The sequence below is a fragment of the Vicugna pacos genome, chromosome 4 (genome assembly GCF_048564905.1).
Source record: "Vicugna pacos chromosome 4, VicPac4, whole genome shotgun sequence".
In the NCBI taxonomy this organism is placed as follows: domain Eukaryota; kingdom Metazoa; phylum Chordata; class Mammalia; order Artiodactyla; family Camelidae; genus Vicugna; species Vicugna pacos.
This window is the reverse complement of record NC_132990.1, coordinates 77,201,185-77,219,179: the sequence shown is the minus strand read 5'-3', so window position 1 is coordinate 77,219,179 and position 17,995 is coordinate 77,201,185. Positions and strand designations below refer to the sequence as shown.

Below are 17,995 nucleotides of genomic sequence, written 5' to 3'. Positions count from 1 at the left end.
TCGTTGTAATCAGTCAAGTACCACAGTCACCATCAAGATACGCAACAGTTTACTCCCCTCAAATGTCTCCCGAGGTCCTTCCCCGCTACCCACCCCTGGCCTCAGCAGCCACCCACCTGCTTCCTGTCACTGTGGTTTTTCCTTTTCTGGAGTCTCTGTAAATGGAATCACAAAGAATGGAGTCTTCTTTTTTTTTTTTAATTGAAGTATAGTTGATTTACAATGTTGTGTTAGTTTCAGGTGCACAGCGTAGTGATTCAGTTATACTTATGTGTGTGTGTATATTGTTTTTCATACTCTTTTTATTATAGGTTACTACAAGCTATTGAATATAGTTCCCTGTGCTCTACAGTAGGACCTTGTTGTTTATCTATTTTGCACTTAGTAGTTTGTATCTGCTAATCTCAAACTCCTGATTTATCCCTCCCCTCCTTTTTCCTTTGGTAACCATAAGTTTATTTTCTGTGCCTGTAAGTTTGTTTTGTAAATAAGTTCATTTGTATCATTTTGGAGACTCCACACATGTGATATCATATGATATTTGTCTTTCTCTGTCTGACTTACTTCACTTAGAATGACAATCTCCAGGTCCATCCATGTTGCTGCAAATGGCATTATTTCATTCTTTTTTATGGCTGAGTAGTATTCCATTATATAAATATACCACGTCTTCTTTATCCAGTCATTTGTCAATGGACATTTAGGTTGCTTCCATGTGCTGGCTGTTGTAAATAGTACTGCTTTGAACATAGGGGTGTATATATCTTTCTGTATTAGAGTTTTCTCTGGATATGTGCTGGATTATATGGTAACTATTTTTAGTTTTTTAAGGAGCCTCCATATTGTCTTCCATAGTGGCTGCACCAAATTACATTCCCACCAACAGTGTAGGAGGGTTCCCTTTTCTCCACACCCTCTCCAGCATTTATTGTTTGTGGTGGAGTCTTTTATTTTTGACTTTTTTCTTTTACTGTATCTTGAGATTGATTCATCCCTGAGGTTCTCAGTGTGGGTCCTTGGTCCTCTTGGTTGCTGAGTAACCTCCCACGCTGGGGACATGCCACTAGTTGCAGTGGTGTTGGGCTTCTGTCATCTCACCGCCGTGACGTCCATGTGCAAATGGGGCTGCATTTTTGTTCATCTACCGAAATGATTATTATATTATTTATATCCAATGATATATTTTGTTGGTTTTCTCCTTAGTTTTACTGATGTGTTACATTGCATCAGTTAATTTTTAAATGTTGAACCACCCTTGCATTCTTAGGGTAAACCCGACTTGTCATTATTTTTTATAGTTTTACATATTGTTGGATTCAATTTGCTGATACTTTTTAGGGAATTTGTTTCTTAAGGAATAACTTTCTTAAGTTCGTGAAGGTTAATTATCTGTAGTTTCCCTGCAGTGTCTTTGGTTGTGGTAGGAGGATGTGCTAACTTTATTGTCCTTTCTCCTTTATTTTCTGAAAGCATTTGTGTATGTTTGATGTTATTTCTTTCTTAAGTGTTTCATTCACCAGTGAAGCCACTTGCGCCTGCAGTTTTGTTGTTTTTGTTCATTGTGGGAAGGTTTTTAATTATGTCTTCTGCTAGTTTAGGTGTAGAACTATTCAGATTTCCCCTTCATCTTGTTCGAGCCATGGTAATTTGTATCTTTCATGGAATGTATCCATTTCTGATCTATGTAGGTATTAATATAGCTGTGCCAGCTCTCATATTTACTATTTGCCTGGTGTTGGCTCTTTTCATCTACTTACTATGAACCCATCTGTGTCTTAAAGTGCATTTAAAAAAATTTGGGGAGGGGGTAATTAGGTTTACTTATTTATTTTTTAGAGGAGGCACTGGGGATTGAACCCAGAACCTTATGCATGCTAAGCATGAGCTCTGCCACTTGAGCTATACCCTCCCCCTTAAAGTGCATTTCTTATAGGTATCACATGGTTGAGATCTGGTTTTTTATACAGTCTGATTATCTTTTGTTGGGAGTCTTTAGACTATTTACGTTTAATGTAATTTTCAACGGAGTTAGATTCAGATCTGTCACCTCACTATTTGTTTATTATTTGTCGTACTTTCTTTTTTCCTCTTTTCTAGTACTTTTTGATTGAATTTTCCGGAGTTCTTCTTTAGATCCACTGTTGACCTAGCAGTTAGGACCCCCTGACTTCCACCTCCACCCATGCTTCCATTGTCTGGAGCTGACTCGTGAATATAACTTATCCCATCAAACTTCTCAGGTATATCGCCCCCTCCATGGATCTCAGACTCTCAAAACTGTGTTTTCATTTTCTCTGCTCTAGTCCGTTGTGCAATTGTTGTTAAATATTTCACTTCTTCATAGGCTGTAAACCTTATGTTACTATTTTTACTTGAAACAGCCAATTATCTCTTTTCCATTTTTAGTCACTTAAAATTTAAATAGAGTAGAACTTACTCTTTTCGGTCCTCTGAGTTTAAACAAATGCATATAGTCATGTGATCACTTCCATGATCAAAATACAGAGCAGTTTTACTCCTACGCTTCACCATCCCTCATGCAGCCCCCTTTTCCCCCTCCCCCCAAACTCCTGCAACTGCTGGTCTGTTTTCTGTCATATTGGTCGGATCATACAGTATGTGGCCCTTTGAGTCAGAATGCATTTGAGGTTCATTAGTGTTGTGTGAATTTGTGGTTTGTTCTTTCTGACTGCTGAGTAGTGTTCCACTGTGTGTCTGTACCACAGTGGGTTTATCCATTTGCCAGTCAGGGGACCTTTTGGTTGTTTTTTGCTGGCAGTTGGTTTTGTCTTAAAAAAAAAAAAGCCATTCTCATGGTTTGTAGCGATACCTCATTGAGACTTTAATTTGTATTCTTCCAGTGTCTTATGATGTCTAAGGATGTGGAACATCCTTGTGTATTTCTTTGCCATCCGTACATCTGCTCTGATCAAGTCCCTCTTTGAGTCCTCTGCTCTCTTTCTACTGGGTGGCTTGAATATGGAGTGTTGTTGAGTATTGTGTTCTTTATACATTTTAGATAAAAGTCCTATGTTGGATATGTGATTTATAAACATTTTCTCTCAGACTGTAATTTATCTCTTCTTTCTCTTAATAGTGTCTTTCATTGATATTTTAAAATCTTGAGTTAAATGATCAGTCATTTCTCTTACAGCTCATGCTTTTCACATTATATTTGAGTCTTTACCTAACAAGATTGCAAAAACTTTTTTCCCCTATGTTTTATGGCTTTGGGTTTTATGTTTAGTCTGTGGCCCATTTTGAGTTAATTTTTGTGTAAGTTGCGAGATACAGATCGAGTTTCTAATTTTTTTCAAATGGATATTTAATTTTCTTTTGAAGAAATTGAAAATACAAAAAAACTGTATTATATTTACCCACATATTTATCTTGTCTGGTTCTTCAGACTTCGTATAGATTGGAGTTTCCAAGTGGTATCATTTTTCTTCAGCTTGAAGAATTTCATTTAATATTTCTTACCATCCTAGGGATGAATGAACTCTGGAAAATTACAAAGAGGTCTTGATATCACTTTTTAAAAATCTGCCTTATTGAAGTATAACTTATGTACAATAAAATTAATCAGTTTTCGTTGTACAATTGTCACCTTCATTGGGAGGGAAGATTAGGTTTATTTATTCGTTTTATTTTTACTGGAGCTGCTGGGGATTGAACCCAGGACCTCGCGCATGCTAAGCACAAGCTCTCCCAGTGAGCTCTACCCTCCCTCAACCTTCATTTTTGAAGGATATTTCTGCTGGGTATAGAATTCTAGACTGTCACGTTACTGCTTTCAGTAGATGTCGTTCTCTTGTCTTCTGAAATGCTTTTTTTTCCCCTCAGGAAGTCCCAGTCATTCTTCTCTGTGCTCCTTGGCATGAGCTGTGTCTTTTCTTTCCAGCCTGCTTTTCTCTGCTTTTCATCGATTTGATGACCATGGGCTTCTGTGTGGTTTTCTTTGTTTATTCTGCTTAGAGTTTGTGGAGCTTTTTAGACGTGTGCATTTATACCACTATTTCTTCAGGTATCTTTGTGCCCCTTCCTTCCCGTACAACTCCAGTTGATCATGTTTTGTCCCTGAGGTCTCGAGGCTTTATTTACTTGTTAGTTTTTGTCCTTTTTCTTGTTTAGGCTTTAGATGGACTCATTTCCATGGCAGCCTCTTCACAGTCACTGATCTCTGTGTTTCCGTTTTGTTCTTATTTGCAGGTTCCGTTTCTCCGCTCACTGAGTTCCTGCTTTCACATTACTTTGAAGTTCTGATCATGTTTTATATATGGTTTAAAGTCTTTGCCTGCTAATGCCATCCCCTTTGTCATTTCTTGGTCTGGTAATACCTACTGACTTTTCTCCCCCTTAGGGTCACCTTTTTGTGATTCTCCACATTATCTGTTAATTTCTTAGCAGATGCTGGACGTTGCGCATGTTGAGCACCTGCAGTCTGTTGTCCTGAGTCTCTTATCATGGTGTTAAGCTTCCACAACGAGGGGTGATTTTGAACACTTTTTCATAGTCTTAGCAACTGGGTTGGCCTCCTTGTGAAACACCCCATTGAATCTTCTGTTCCACACTTTTGTAGAGTGAGGGGTCTGTCCTTTTCTCGTAACTTTTCACGAGCTCTGTATACACTGAAGAGGCCTCTTCTATCCGTTGTATGTGTCGTAGATATCTTCTACTCGGCAACTTGCCTTTTCATTTTTAATATAATTTTGATGCATTGATTAGGTTTTTTTCTCCTTATCAATAGCAATTTTCATGTCTTGTTTAAGGAAATCTTCCTTTACCTCAGGATCATTGTGATGTTCCTCTGTGTATCCTTTAAAATTTTTCTGATTTGAAATCATTTTAAGTTTACAGAAGTGTTTCAAGGTAAGTCCAAAGTACTCCTGTGTACCTTTCCCTGAGACTCCCTAGCTGGTAAGAATTGGCCACGTTTGATTTAGCATTCTTTTTCTCTTTACAGGTGTCATCTTTTTTTCCCTGAAACATTTGGGAGCAACTTGCAGATATTAACGCTTTTTCACCCCAAAATATTGAGCATTGCTTACATAAACAGGACGTTCTCTTACCTAAACAAGAGTTCAAACAGTGTTCAAAACTCAGGAAAGTCAATCCTGACACAGTCCTCCATAAATCAGGGCTCAGATTTCTCCAGTTGTCTCAATAGTGTCCTTTGTACCTGTGTTGGGTGTTTTCTGATCCAGTTTTCGGCTCAGAATCACACATTGCATTTGAGCTTATTTTCTGTAGTCCCTTTATCCTGGAATAGATTCTCAGCCTTCCTCCTCCATGACACTTTCCTCTTAGAAGAGCCCGGGCTGGTTTTTTGTAGAAGGTGCCCCCGTTTGGGTCTGCCAGGCCTCGCCTCACGACCGGGCACGTGGTGTGCGTCTCTGCTGGGCTTCTGCGCACGGCCCTGGTCTGGGCCAGCGTTGCTGGCGGTCCCTTACATCAGTTGGTTCAGGTGATCCCTGCCAGGTGAGTCACTGTGAGAGAAGATCCGTGCTTCCCTTTCAGTACTTATTGATGGCTCTCGTTGGATTGATCACTGCTCTGACAATCGCAAAGTGGTGATCTAGCCTCAGAGTTCTGTAGCGCCTGTGTTTATCAGTTGGCGGTCTTTTAGGGAAGGGCACCCCCCCATCCCCTCCTATTCATTGTATTCCTTCACTTATTGTTCTTATTTATTTAGTGTTAGTGTAGAGTTGTGGGGTTTTTTAAGCATTTTTCATATTGTATTGCTTGGCAGAACGTCCCAGGCTCATCTTAGACTTCATGTTCCCAGCTGTGGAGTGTGCCCATTTCCCTTTCAGTGGGGAACGGAGTTTAGTAACCAAGATCTTGGTGCTAGCTTTGCTTATTGCTACTGGGGTGTTGTTTTTTATACCCTTTTAGTAGTCAGAGCTCAGAGTTGATTAAGTGAAGTATAATCAGTTTACAATGTTATGTCAATTTCTGGTGCACAGTCTAATGTTTCAGTCCTACGTGTACATACATATATTCCTTTTCCTGTTCTTATTCATTATAGGTTACTACAAAATATTGAATAGAGTTCCCTGTGCATACAATAGAAACTTGCTGTTTATCTGTTTTATATATAGGATTTAATATCTATAAATCTCTTGGAATTGATATATTTAAATTTAAATCAAATTCAATGTCCTAGACTTCTCCCAGCTTCCTGTCTTCCCTGCATCTGCTTTTCTCCTCTGACAGTCGAGATTCTGACTCTCCTGTTTTCTTATGAAGGCTCTTGTAGTACATCTGGAATTGATTTATTTTAATGTGGTGTGATATGGCGCTCAAGTTTTACTTTTTCCCTATATAACTTTCCAGGTGATCTAGCACTTTTTATTGAGATGACCATCTTTTCCACGACTGCACTGCGGTGTCCCCTGGGATGTACCCCAGACGTCTGTAAAATGTGTGAATTCTGTCTGAACTCTGTTTTGCTCCTTCAGCCTCTTTGCTCATCCCTGTGCCACTACTCATGCTCTTAGTTTCTATGTAGTGTAAATCTTCCAGGTTTTTGTTCCTTACTGCTGCTTTGCTTTGGCTACTTTTTTTGTATATGCCTTTCAGAATCACTCTGTCAAATGCCACACAACAATTTCTGCTGGAAGTTGGTTGGGATTTCATTGACTCTGTGGGTCAGTCTGCGGTGAACTGATGTCTGCAAGATTGGGTGTATCTCTCCATTTATTTACATCTTTTTCAGTTTTTCTTGTAAATATTTTGTAGTTTTCTGCCCATCTTTTGCTAGATTTATTCCTTGAAATTCACTTTTTGTTTTAATCTACATGACATTTAGTTTCTTTTTTTTATTGTTTGTTGCTAGTATATAGAAACAAATTTGATTATTTTTTAAAAATCTGGCTATCTAGCTAAGTTCACTTGTTTATTGTAATAGTTTATCTGCAGATTCTTTTGGACTTTCTCTGTGTACAGTCATGTCATCTGCTAAGAGTGACAGTTTTATTTCTTTATTTCTATCCTTAACGTTTTTATTTACTTTCTTGCCCGGCTATCCTGGCCAGAGCTTCCTGTTCATCTTTGTTTCCTTTCCAAACTCAGGAAACGCTTCCAATATTTCATCTCTAAGTAGGATATCTGCTCTGGGCTTTTTGTGATACCCTATCGCATTAAGGGAATTTCTTTTCCTAAGTTAAGAGTTTTGTTGTTTTTTTTCGTAAATAAGTGTTGCATGTTAACAAAAGCTTTTCTCTAAATATTTATGTGGTCATATAGTTTTCCTCTTCTGCTCTGTTAATGTTATAAACTGCTTTTTCGAATATTAAAAAACCTTGCATTCCTGGAATGAGTTCAGCCTCGTTGTGATGTTGTGTTCTTTTTGCAGACCTCTGGATTCGGCTTCCTAACTTTTTTGGCCACTTTTTTGGGGGTGGGGGGATCTCCGGAGCTGTGACGCCCTCCTCAGTGCCCACCTCCTGGAGGTGGGTGGAGTGCCTGGAGTCTAGCAGTCTGCCTCTGGCCAGACCCTGAGCTCGGAGCCCCTGGCTCCGCAGGGGTGCCCTCCCTGGGATTGAACCCAGGACCTCGTGCATGCTGGACGCGCACTCTACCGCTGAAGTTGGACCTTCCCCCCACCCCCAATTTTTTCTGTACCTTACTTGATCATAAGAAGATAGTATAAATACAAAATAACGTACAAAATGTGTGTTCACTAACTTATAATCAGTGAGGCTTCTGGTTGGCGGTGGGCTGTTAGTAGCTGAGGTTTCCTTTGGGGGGCTTGAAAGTTACATGTGGACTTCCGACTGTGCAGGGTTGGCACCCCTAACCCTCCCCTTGCTTAAGGGTCAACTGTGCTTAAACATATGTTTTAACTTCAATTTATTTCTGCTTTCTTTGAGTTAACTTGCTATTCTTTTCCTAATTTTTGTCATCAATCATTAGATCACTGATTTCTCAGCCTTTTAAAATACATGCACTTGGGGGAGTAAATAAAAACCTAATTACTTCCCCCTCAAAATTAATTACTTTAATTAATTAATTAATTAAACTACATGGACTTAGAGCTGCCCGTTTCGTTCCCCGGTCAGCAGAGCTTAATTCTGTCCAACACCTTTTGATAGGTCGTATTTTCATCATCATTCAGTTAAACGTATTTCATAATGCTTTAGTGACTTTTTTTCCCCTTAACCTTTGGGTTATGTAGTGGTGTATTGCTTAAATTTCCAAACATGTTTTACATTTTCTGGTCACTTTTTTGTGATAACTTCTAAATTAAATTTCCCGTGGTCACAGACTATACTCAGACCACTTCGCTGCCCTGACGTCTGGTGAGACCGACTGTGCGCTCCAGCAAATGTTCCGTGCGCACTGGGGGGAAATTGCACTGTTCAGCCTACTAAACGGCACCCATAGTTAAGGCAAATCTTGCAAACGCTTTCAGATTTGTTTTCATCTTCTTGTATCGCTAAAGAGATGGGATATAAAAATCTCCAAGCGTGCTTGTAGATTCGCCGTTTCCCCTTTCAGTTCCGCCAGCTGTTACGAGGTTTTGATTGGGTGCCTGCTGTTTCATCTTCCTGTCGACTGGTCCTCTTAGCACCGCGAAGCAGTCGGCAGCACTGGGAAGTCCACGCGTGGACGTCGGCGTGGTCTTGCGTCCGCGTCGCTGCCCCAGCACCCTCCTGCGAGGTGTCCTCATGCTGCATCTTTTCCTTTCAAAGTTTCTTTGTCCTTTTGTTTAAGGTCGTCTCTTGGGTTTTGTTCCTTTACCCCATCTTAACTTTTTTTTATAATTACAGTGAATTTTATTTATTCTCTCTTTCGAGAATAGAAATTATAACTGACCCCAATTTTTATTTTTTTTTATTAAAGTACAGTCAGTTACAGTGTGTCAACCTCTGGTGTACAGCACAGTGTCCCAGTCATGCATATACATACATACATTCGTTTTCATATTTTTTTCTGTTAAAGGTTATTACAAGATACTGAACATAGTTCCCTGTGCTATACAAAATAAACTTTTTTAAAAATCTGTTTTATATATAGTGGCTACCATTTGTAAATCTCAAACTCAAATTTATCCCCTCCCACCCTCTTCCCCCAGTAACCAAAAGATTGTTTACTAAGTCTGCAAGTCTGTTTCTGTTTTGTAGATGAGCTCATAGTGTCCTTTTTTTTTTTTTTAAGATTCCACATATCAGTGATATCATATGATTTTTTTCTTTCTCTTTCTGGCTTATTTCACTTAGAATGACGATCTCTAGGTCCATCCATGTTGTTGCAGATGGCATTATTTCATTCTTTTTTATGGCTGAGTAGTATTCCACTGTATGTGTATATATACCACTACTTCTTTATCCAGTCATCTGTCGGTGGACATTTAGGTCGGTTCCATGTCTTGGCTATTATACATAGTGCTGCTGTGAACACTGGGGTGCAGGTGTCTTTTCACACAGTCTAAATTTTTAATTGGAGTGTGTAGTCCACTTACCTTTCATGTAATTACTGAGGTCTTAGGGTTTCTTTCATCTGCCATCATCACTATTTTCCCTCTGTCCCCTCTGATTTTCTGTTTCTATCTCCCCCCTTTCTGTTTAACCAAGCATTTTATTCTGTTTATTTCCCTTCCCATGCCTGTTGTAAGTTTGTACACTGTTCTCTTAAGGGTTAGAGATTTCAACATTCATTGACTCACAGCATCCCTTCAACGCCCCCTACCCTGTATGAAGTCCTCCGTCACTTTTGCCTCCTTTGTGCCCCCCGCCCCGTCGTGCTGAGTGTGGGTATTTTAGTTCTGTGCACGTTTCTAGCTGTCCCAGCCCTTTTGTCGTCATTTTAAATAGCCGTGTTTACATTTATCTGCACATTGTTTTCTCCAGCGCTCTTGCGTCTCCCTGCCTTACGCTCGCCCTCTCGTCTGGGAGCCTGCTCTTCACCAGGCTTCAGGTCTCTGATCAGCTTGGAACCTCGGGCGTTGTAGCCTCCCACACGCCCTCCCTCCTCCCCCGGGGGCTCCCCTTACACACAGGTTGTGGTTTCACCTCCTCCCGCTGGTTCCCAGTGACTTTTGTTCTGTTTTCTGACTTTTCTGTTTCTTTTTTCTTCTCCTGCTTGAATCTGGATATTTTGTATTGAGTTACTTTCCAGTTCACGAATCTTCTCCTCTGCTCTGTTTAATTTCCTCTTAAGCCAGTCGTATTATCTAGGATTTGATTGTTTTTATCGATTCTGGTTTTCTGGTGAAATTATCCATCTTGTACATTTCTCACACAAATTGAGCCGTTATTTGAAAGGTGATGTCTGCCTGTTCTCTGTCGTAGGTTGCCCTAATGTCTTTTTGTAAATTGTGGGATTTTTTTTTTGTTTTTAAATCACTTGACTCTGCTTCCTCCTATTCCTGGTAATTTTTTATTGAATACTGGACATTGTGTGAAGACGTTTTGGAAGCTCTGTTCCAAAGAGGGTCTGGGAGCCGTGGTCAGAGGTCGTGTGAGAGGCTGTTGGGTTTGTCCAGCAGGGATGTGACCTCCTGGGCTGAGTCACGCCGGTGCTCCTGGCTGCCCTGCCCCCAGGCCGAGGTTGTTTCTGGGTCTCGGCGTGAAGCCTGGTGTTGCCCGCAGCACGGCCTCCGTGGCAGGCCCCGAAATGCAGTGTTTGACCCGTAGGCGAGACACCGCGTTCTCGGCTGAAGCTGCGTTTTTGTTTCTTGGCTGGAGCTTTCTGCATCTGGGCCTGCACGTGTGCTGCTTAGCGGTCAGCACATACATCGAAGGGAAGCTGGGAAGTCGGGCCCAGGGGCCAGTTCCCGGGCCATGGCCCCTCCAGTCTCTGCGCACCCTCAGCCCTGCTGCCTTCCCTGCCCAGCCCCACAGCGGCCAGTACCTCTCTCGGGTCTGGCCCTGCAAGTCCAGGCAACTTTATTTTTAATGCAACTTTTTAAAAGGCAGCTTTTGGAATCGTTCTTGCTGAGGGAGTCCGTTACCTGCAGTGTGTCTGTTGTGAGTAGATGCCACCCGGTCTGAGCAGAAGGGGACTGGGGAGGGCTGGGTGGCCGCCTGGGCTCGGAGTGGCGTGGTGTGTGTGCCCACCGCACAGAACAGCTCCGTCAACCCCCAGGGCCCAACCGCGCTGCTCCATAGTCACCCCGCCCCGTCCGCTGCAGCCCTGGACCTGTTCTCTGTCCCCAGGGCTGTGTCTTTGGAGCCCATCCTGCACGTGGAACCCCCCAGGAGGAAACCTCTTGACACTGGCTCCTTCCACTGCGCGCCGTGACCGTGGGGTCCACCCAAGTTGTACATCAGTGCTTTGTGCCTTCCTGTGGTCCTGGAGTGACCCGTGGTGTGGGTGGCAACCCAGCCATCTCTTCAGCTGATGCAGGACTTGGGTGTTTGCAGCCTGGGGCATTTGTGACTAGAGCTGGTGTGGATATGCTCAGGCTTCCGTGAGGCCAGCCCTCATTTCTCACTTATGGATAAACACCTAGAGGTGGAGCTGCTGGCCCGTCCACCAGGTGTGTGTCTGACTGTGACAACGGCCATGCGGTTTCCGGCCGTTTTGCGTAGTTCCCTTGGCCCCGTGTTCTCCACATCTGCTGGGCTCAGGGTCCTGCACTGAGCGTCCTAGTCAGTGAGCAGTCGTGTCTCCGCGTGGTTCTAATTCGTATGTTTCTTTTTTTATTTTGTTTTACATTTTCAATTGAATATAGTTGGTTTACAATGTTAACTTCTGGTGGACAGCATAGTGATTCAGTGATACATGTACGTGTATGTATTCCTTTTCAGACTCTTTTCCATTACAGGTTACTACAGGATACAGAATACAGGTCCCTGTGCTGCACAGTAGGACCTCGTTTTTTCTCTATTTTACACGTAGTAGTGAGTATCTGCAGATCTCGAACCCCCAGTTTATCAAAGTTTTCTAGTGGCTCCTGCTGTTGGGTGTCTTTTCATGTCTTCTGGTGAAGTGTCTGTTCAGATCTTTTGCCCATTTTGAAAACTGGGCTGTTTACCTTTCTTCTGTTGAGTTTGAGAGTCCTCCGCAGATTTTCAGCACAAAGCTCTGCCAGACGCAGTGTTTGCGGATCCTTCCATGACCGGTGCTGGCTTGTCTTCTCATCTTTCATGGACAGGACGGTTTCGTCTGGGTGAAGTCCAGTTTATCAGTGCATTCTTTTAGGCGCTGTGCTTTTGGGGTCACGGCTGAGCTTTTAGCTGAACCTGAGATCACAGATTTTCTTGTGGAGGTTTTGTAGTTTTATGTTTTACACCCCGGTCTGTGTCCCGTTCATGTTCCTCTCTGTATAAGGCACGAGGTTCAGCTCGGCCGTGCCTGTGTAGGACCCACGACTCGGTACCGTTCCCCTCCTCCTAGAGAACGTGGGTACCTTTGTCGCGGGCCTGCTGAGCACAACCACGTGGGTCTGCGCCTGGCAGGCGCGGTCACTGTGCCTCGTAGGAAGCCGGCATCAGGCGCTGTGTGGCAGCCTTTTCCTTGCCATTTTGTTTCAGTTGTATTTTTCTATATAATTAAGGAGTAAGGGTTTGTTTTCTTATTCCACCATCTTAACAAATGGCATACATTTCTGCAGACCGGACGTCACCTTCTCTGTCCACCCCACCGCCTGCCCAGCCTCCGCGGAGCCCCACTACGGCTGGACCAGGGTGGCTTGGTCACCGCTGATGGCCACCCACACTGGGGGCTCCTGAGGGTGGGGGCTGCCTGGCTATCTCTCGTAGTGATTCCCCAGGACAACCTCTGTGCATTTGCGGGTGGGAACACGGTTCATCCCGTGGGGCCTCCCGGACAGACAACACCCCGGGGCAGGCATCTTGGTGTTTTGCCTAGGGAGAGGGTCCAGTACTTTCTTCAGATTCCCAGTCAGGAGGTTGAGAAAGTTCAAGGGCTGAGGCCAGCGTGACTCTCCTGGTTTCCCTCCTTCCATTCATTCTTTAAAAAAAAAAAAAAACTTTTTTTTGTAGTAGAATATACATAATGTAAGATTTACCGTTAAGACCACTTTTAAGGGGACAGCTCAGAGGCATCAGGCACGTTCACATTGTTGTGCAGCCATCACTGCCAGGACTTTCTCATTATCCCCAACTGAAGCTCTGCCCCCACTGAACACTCCCCCCAACCACTCCCCCAGCTCCCGGCCCCACCATCCACTTCCTGTCTCTGTGGGTCTGACTCCTTGGGACATCCTGTGAGTGGGTCCTGCACACTGTGTCCTTCTGTGCTGGGCTCACCTCACTTGGCGTGATGTCCCTCCACCGTGGGTCAGGAGTGTCACCAGCTGGATGCAGCAGGGCCTTGAAGGCACAACAGGGACCCTTCTTGGTCCCCGGTCGGATCCCCTGCAGGGCCCACTCCACACCCCGTGAACACACTCACGTTTTCCCGGGCCCCTGTGGTCCCAGGGAAGCTGTCTGCTTGGCCCTTAATCTCTGCTGCCCATTTGCCCAGATTAGCTGCTGCTCTAGATCGTTCTGTCGAGACCTTTGTGACCGTGACTCACCTTTCCTACATGCAGAGCGATTACTCATTTCCTGATACAAACAGCTAATAGCTTTCATGTGCTTCTCTCCAGACTTCACATGCCTAAATGTTTGGAGCTCTTGATCCTGGAAACCAACATTGCTGGTTATAATTGGGACCATTGTGGGTACGGGTGACCACTCGGCCTCAGTGACTGTCCTGGGGCATCAGGAGGCCTCCGAGGGTTAAGGGGACCTCAGTGGGACCCCCAGGGTCTCTGCAGGCTGTCACGCCCCTGCCCACAGCCTAGGGGGGGGCCTCCCGCCACCCTTGCCATCAGGCACTGGAGTGACCCGGCCAGAGGCCACCAGGGACACTCAAGGGACTGTCACTGTGGCCCGCTGTGAGTCACTCTGGCTTCCAGAACCTCCTTGTCACTTGGCACCTGTTCCCTAGAAGGAGGCACACTGGAAGCTCAGCTCTGGCTGCAGGGGACATTTGGGGGCTAGGAAGGGGCAGGGGTGCATGGAGCCATTCGGAGCACCTTTCCAGATGAGCCACGCTGTTCAGGGTATTTTTAGCTGGCGCAGGATCCGGCACGTGGCGCAGCAGAAATAGAAGAGGCTCCTTCAGTTGTTCTGGATCTGACAGCCTCTGGCTCTTGGGGAGCCAGGCTGGGGCTGGGGTGGGGCGGTGCTTGTGGAGCACAAACAACTGCTGCTGTTTGGAGAAAAGTGGCGGGACGAGGAGTTGTGGATGGGGATCATTTCTGCTGGTGAGCACACTTTCTGTAAATGCCATGGCGCCAGCATTGGCGCTCCGCTCTCCGGGTCTGCGTAGTCACAGCAGGCTTGGGGGGCGGGGGGGCAGCCGGGCAATTATGTTTTAAAATATCACCCTGGTTGTTTTTTCCTGTGCTCCCCGAGCCCCTGGGTAATTCTGGGTCTGGAAGAGTCTGCCTGCTCTCTGCTGATCTGACCCCACCGGCCTTCCTCAGAGTGCTGGGTGGAAATGCTCCCTGACCCCAGAGGGGCCACCCTTCTTGATGGCTGCCCTGATCGGTGCTGCAGTCCCCCCCCCCCCAGGGCTCTGCTCACTTGGGAAATCTGCCTCCTTCGTCCGGAATTTGGCTGCAGGCAACGGAAGTCACAGGGTGCCACCCACATCCTGGGCACACTGGCGAGTGCCTCCCCAAGAGGGACTGAACCCCGAGAAGACAGGGTGGAGGGTGGCCTGGGGGTCCCTGATGGGGGCTGGGGAGAGGCTAGAGCAGCAGGTGGGTCTCAGCACCCCCAGCCCACCCTCAGGACTGGAACTGACCATCCTGTGGTTTGGGGATGCTCACCGTCCAGGGGCTGGGCAACCGTGACTCTTCTCCCACGAGAGCTTGGTGCAAAGATAACTTGGGGCTCATTCACGCTCACACTGTCCCCGGTTCTGGAAGTCTGGGACTGAGGACCCTTCCTTGCCACCCTCCCTCCTGAGGCCCATTTACAAAAGCCCTCACGTGGCTTCCAGGTCCTACCTGGCCTCCCCTACTCCCAGGCTCAGGTGCCTCTGCTGAATTTCCCTGTGACCCCTCAGGGGGTGTCACAGTAAAGAGAGGATAGGACACTGGCCAGCCCGCAGGGCCAGGTGCACCTGCCTCTGACCATCTCTGAGTGGCCTTGGGTCTCCTCCCAGCAGAGCCACTGCCCTGAGCCTGAGGGAGGAGCAGCTTCCAGTTTGGCCTAGCTCTCTGGGCTTTTGAGCCCCGGGAGGTTTTTACAAGCCGCGCCCTCCCGCCCAGGGGTCATTAAGGCTTCTGACGTGAGCCGGGGTCCTCAGCAAGGAAAACCCAACCCTGGGAGGCCATCTGAGCAGCCGGGGCCCTTCCAGCCTGCAGGCCCCACCTGGGCACCGTGTGGCCAGGTGGGCGAGGTGGGGACAGGCCCCGGGGCCTTCACCTGCAAGCCTGCCGCCCAGCCAGGGGGGCGGGGCCCGCCCTGGGGCAGCTGTGATTTCTCAATGACAGCAGCAGTCGGCAGCAGGTGGCCCTCCAGGGAGGTGACGCAGAGTCTCCCATGTGCTGGGGGCACAGATGAGGGAGGCAAGGCCCCTGCCCTCTGTCTGGGCGGGACGGCCTTGAGTGCAGGCCACAGGGTGAAGCGAGCGAGACTGAAGGGGGAGGCTGCAGGGCTGGTTAGGAAGTGGATCTGCGGGGAGCCTTGCTCTGTGCAGGCCTCTCGCTGACCCTGCAGTGACCGGCGGGCGGGCATGCGACACTGCCAGGGGCGGCTGGATCCTCGGCAAGAAAATGAGGAGGGGGTGGCAGGGAAATGCAGGGAAGGTGCAGTGCAGGAACTGGGGGCTTGCTTGAAGGGTCTTGGTGTGTGGTGCCTGGTGAGGTTGGGTCCTGTCCACCGTGGGGGCCTCTACGTGGCTTCTGTCCTCACCTTGCCTGGCTGCCTGTTGGACCCCCTGGGGGCTGGGCACTCCCTGCAGGCCAGGGACAGCCCTCAGCTCCCCCGCCAGTGGGTGCATGGATGGGTAGGAGGCTCCAGGTGGGCCAGTCATCTGCCCGATGTCCTGTGTGCCGTTCCTGTGCCCACGTGTGGCATGGGGACATCAGAGGGGGCCTCTCCCACTCCCTGAGCCCAGCACCCCATCACAACTGCAGGTTTGGGTACACTCAGGGGTCCCCGAATGTCCCCCCAGCAGTGGTTTGTCAGGGACATTCCCAGACAGCCCAGAGGGCTGGAGCCGGCCCTCGGAGACACGGTGTCTGCCCTGAGGCTCTGCCACCGCCTGGCTTTACTGCGGGCAAATATTTATGGAGCTGCTCTTGGCCAGGAGTACATGGTGCAGCCTCTGGGGAAGGGCCCGCTCACAGAGGGGCTGTCCCCCCACCTGTGGAAGGGGGGCTGCTGTGAGAAAACAGGCCGGGGGAGGGGGTGACAGTACGAAGTCTATTCCTCTCCCAGCCTCCGCCCTGGTCCAGCCAGGCCATCCTCTGTCCAGTGCCCTGAATGTGCTGCCCCTTCCAGCCCTACCCCCAGCCCTGAGCTTTATTCCTGCTTGCCCTGCAGGCCTCTGCCTGGTGGGCACCCAGCCTGGGTGGGTATCCCTCACCTGCCTTCCCTGCTCCCGCGTTCATGCCGCTCCTCCCTGCAGAGGGCTGCACCACGTGGCAGGGAGCGGGTCTGACCCGGCCAGGTCTGGGTGGGCAGGAGAGCCGTTCTCCTTTGTCCCTGCCGGGGCTCGGGTGGGACGCCCCTCACCGGGTGGACTCTGTGTCCACAGTGCAAGAGAAGCCGGAGCCAGTGCCGCTGGAGAGCCGCTCCTGCGTCCTCATCCGCCGCGACCTCGTGGCCCTGCCCGCCAGCCTCATCAGCCAGATTGGGTACCGCTGCCACCCCAAGCTCTACTCCGAGGGGGACCCTGGCGAGAAGCTGGAGCTGGTGGCAGGTAAGGCTTCGCCCGACCCTGTCCGTTGTATGCAAATGTCCTCCCATTTAGCTTTTCTTCCAAGCTATGAACAATGTACTCATCACCAATCAGTCAAAAAAAAAAAAAGAACATCTTAAATTTCCTCTAATTTCCTTTTAGAAGAATGTGTCATTAAGAGGAGTTATTCAATTGAATTAATTTAGCATTTTAATTGAATCCCCTGGGCTGGTCGTACTTCTGATTGGCAGGGGCTGCAATCACGATTGTGTTTTAATTTAGGTCTCAGATAAAACCAAGTCCCGCACAGTTTACTAGTGTCCCCGCCCACCCCCAGCCCCCCAAGTGTCCAATTGCCACATTGTGGGGGTGGTAATGACCAGAGGTTCCAGACGGCAGCTCCCAGTCAGAAATGGACTAATTTCTTCTGTAAAAACAAACAACACACTGGGGCCCAAAGCCCATTAGGGCTGGTGCCTGTTGGAAATGCTTATTTCCTCGGTGTTGGGAGTCACTCTGCCCCGCGGCGCCTTGTGGGTTTTTAAGGCTGTTTGACCGGCAGATGAGAACTGATGGGTCTGGCACCCGGGCCGCTGGGCCTGAGCCGCTCATTCGCCACGAATTCCTCCCTTGGTTCACCCGGGCCCCTCCTGGGCACAGGCTGGCCGGGGACGCGCCTTCCCGCGTCCTCAGTGCTCCAGGCGGTCCCCAGGGAGGTCTGTCCGCCAGCGTTCGGGGTTGGGAGGGGCGCAGGCGGCGCCTTCCCTGGCTGCGCCCCACTGCCCCAGGCCACCTGCTAAGCCCCGCTTTACAGACTTCCCTCCAGCGAGGGGCTGTCTGTCCTGTGTGGTTCAGGGTGAGCTGCTCTCCTGTTGGGTTTGAGGTTCTGCGGACCTGAGAGGGATGGACCTGAGGCCTTTGGGGCACCTGGTATGTTGTGGCCAGGGATGATGGGGTCATGCTGAGCAGACGCCTGATGGTGGTCTTCATCCAGAATCATCCAGGCGCTTCTTGACCAGTGGCTGCGGGCTTCCCTGGAGACCTGCCTCACGTGGGGAGGGTGAGCAAATTGTTAAGCTGGGGAAGGCCCCCCAAAGCTGGAGTGGCAGCCTTCCCTGGG

At 47.8% G+C, this 17,995-nt stretch overlaps 1 protein-coding gene across 7 annotated transcripts in view; it reads left to right on the top strand.

Annotated features, from left to right (window-relative positions):
• The window catches only part of NACC2 (NACC family member 2), a 69,340-nt gene that overhangs the window by 43,509 nt on the left and 7,836 nt on the right, over nt 1–17,995 (top strand). For all 7 annotated transcript variants that reach the window (XM_072960399.1, XM_072960396.1, XM_072960402.1 and 4 more), the window contains one exon: nt 16,732–16,896. In XM_072960399.1, coding sequence (XP_072816500.1) covers nt 16,732–16,896 — 165 coding nt within the window. The remainder of the gene's footprint in view (nt 1–16,731; nt 16,897–17,995) is intronic.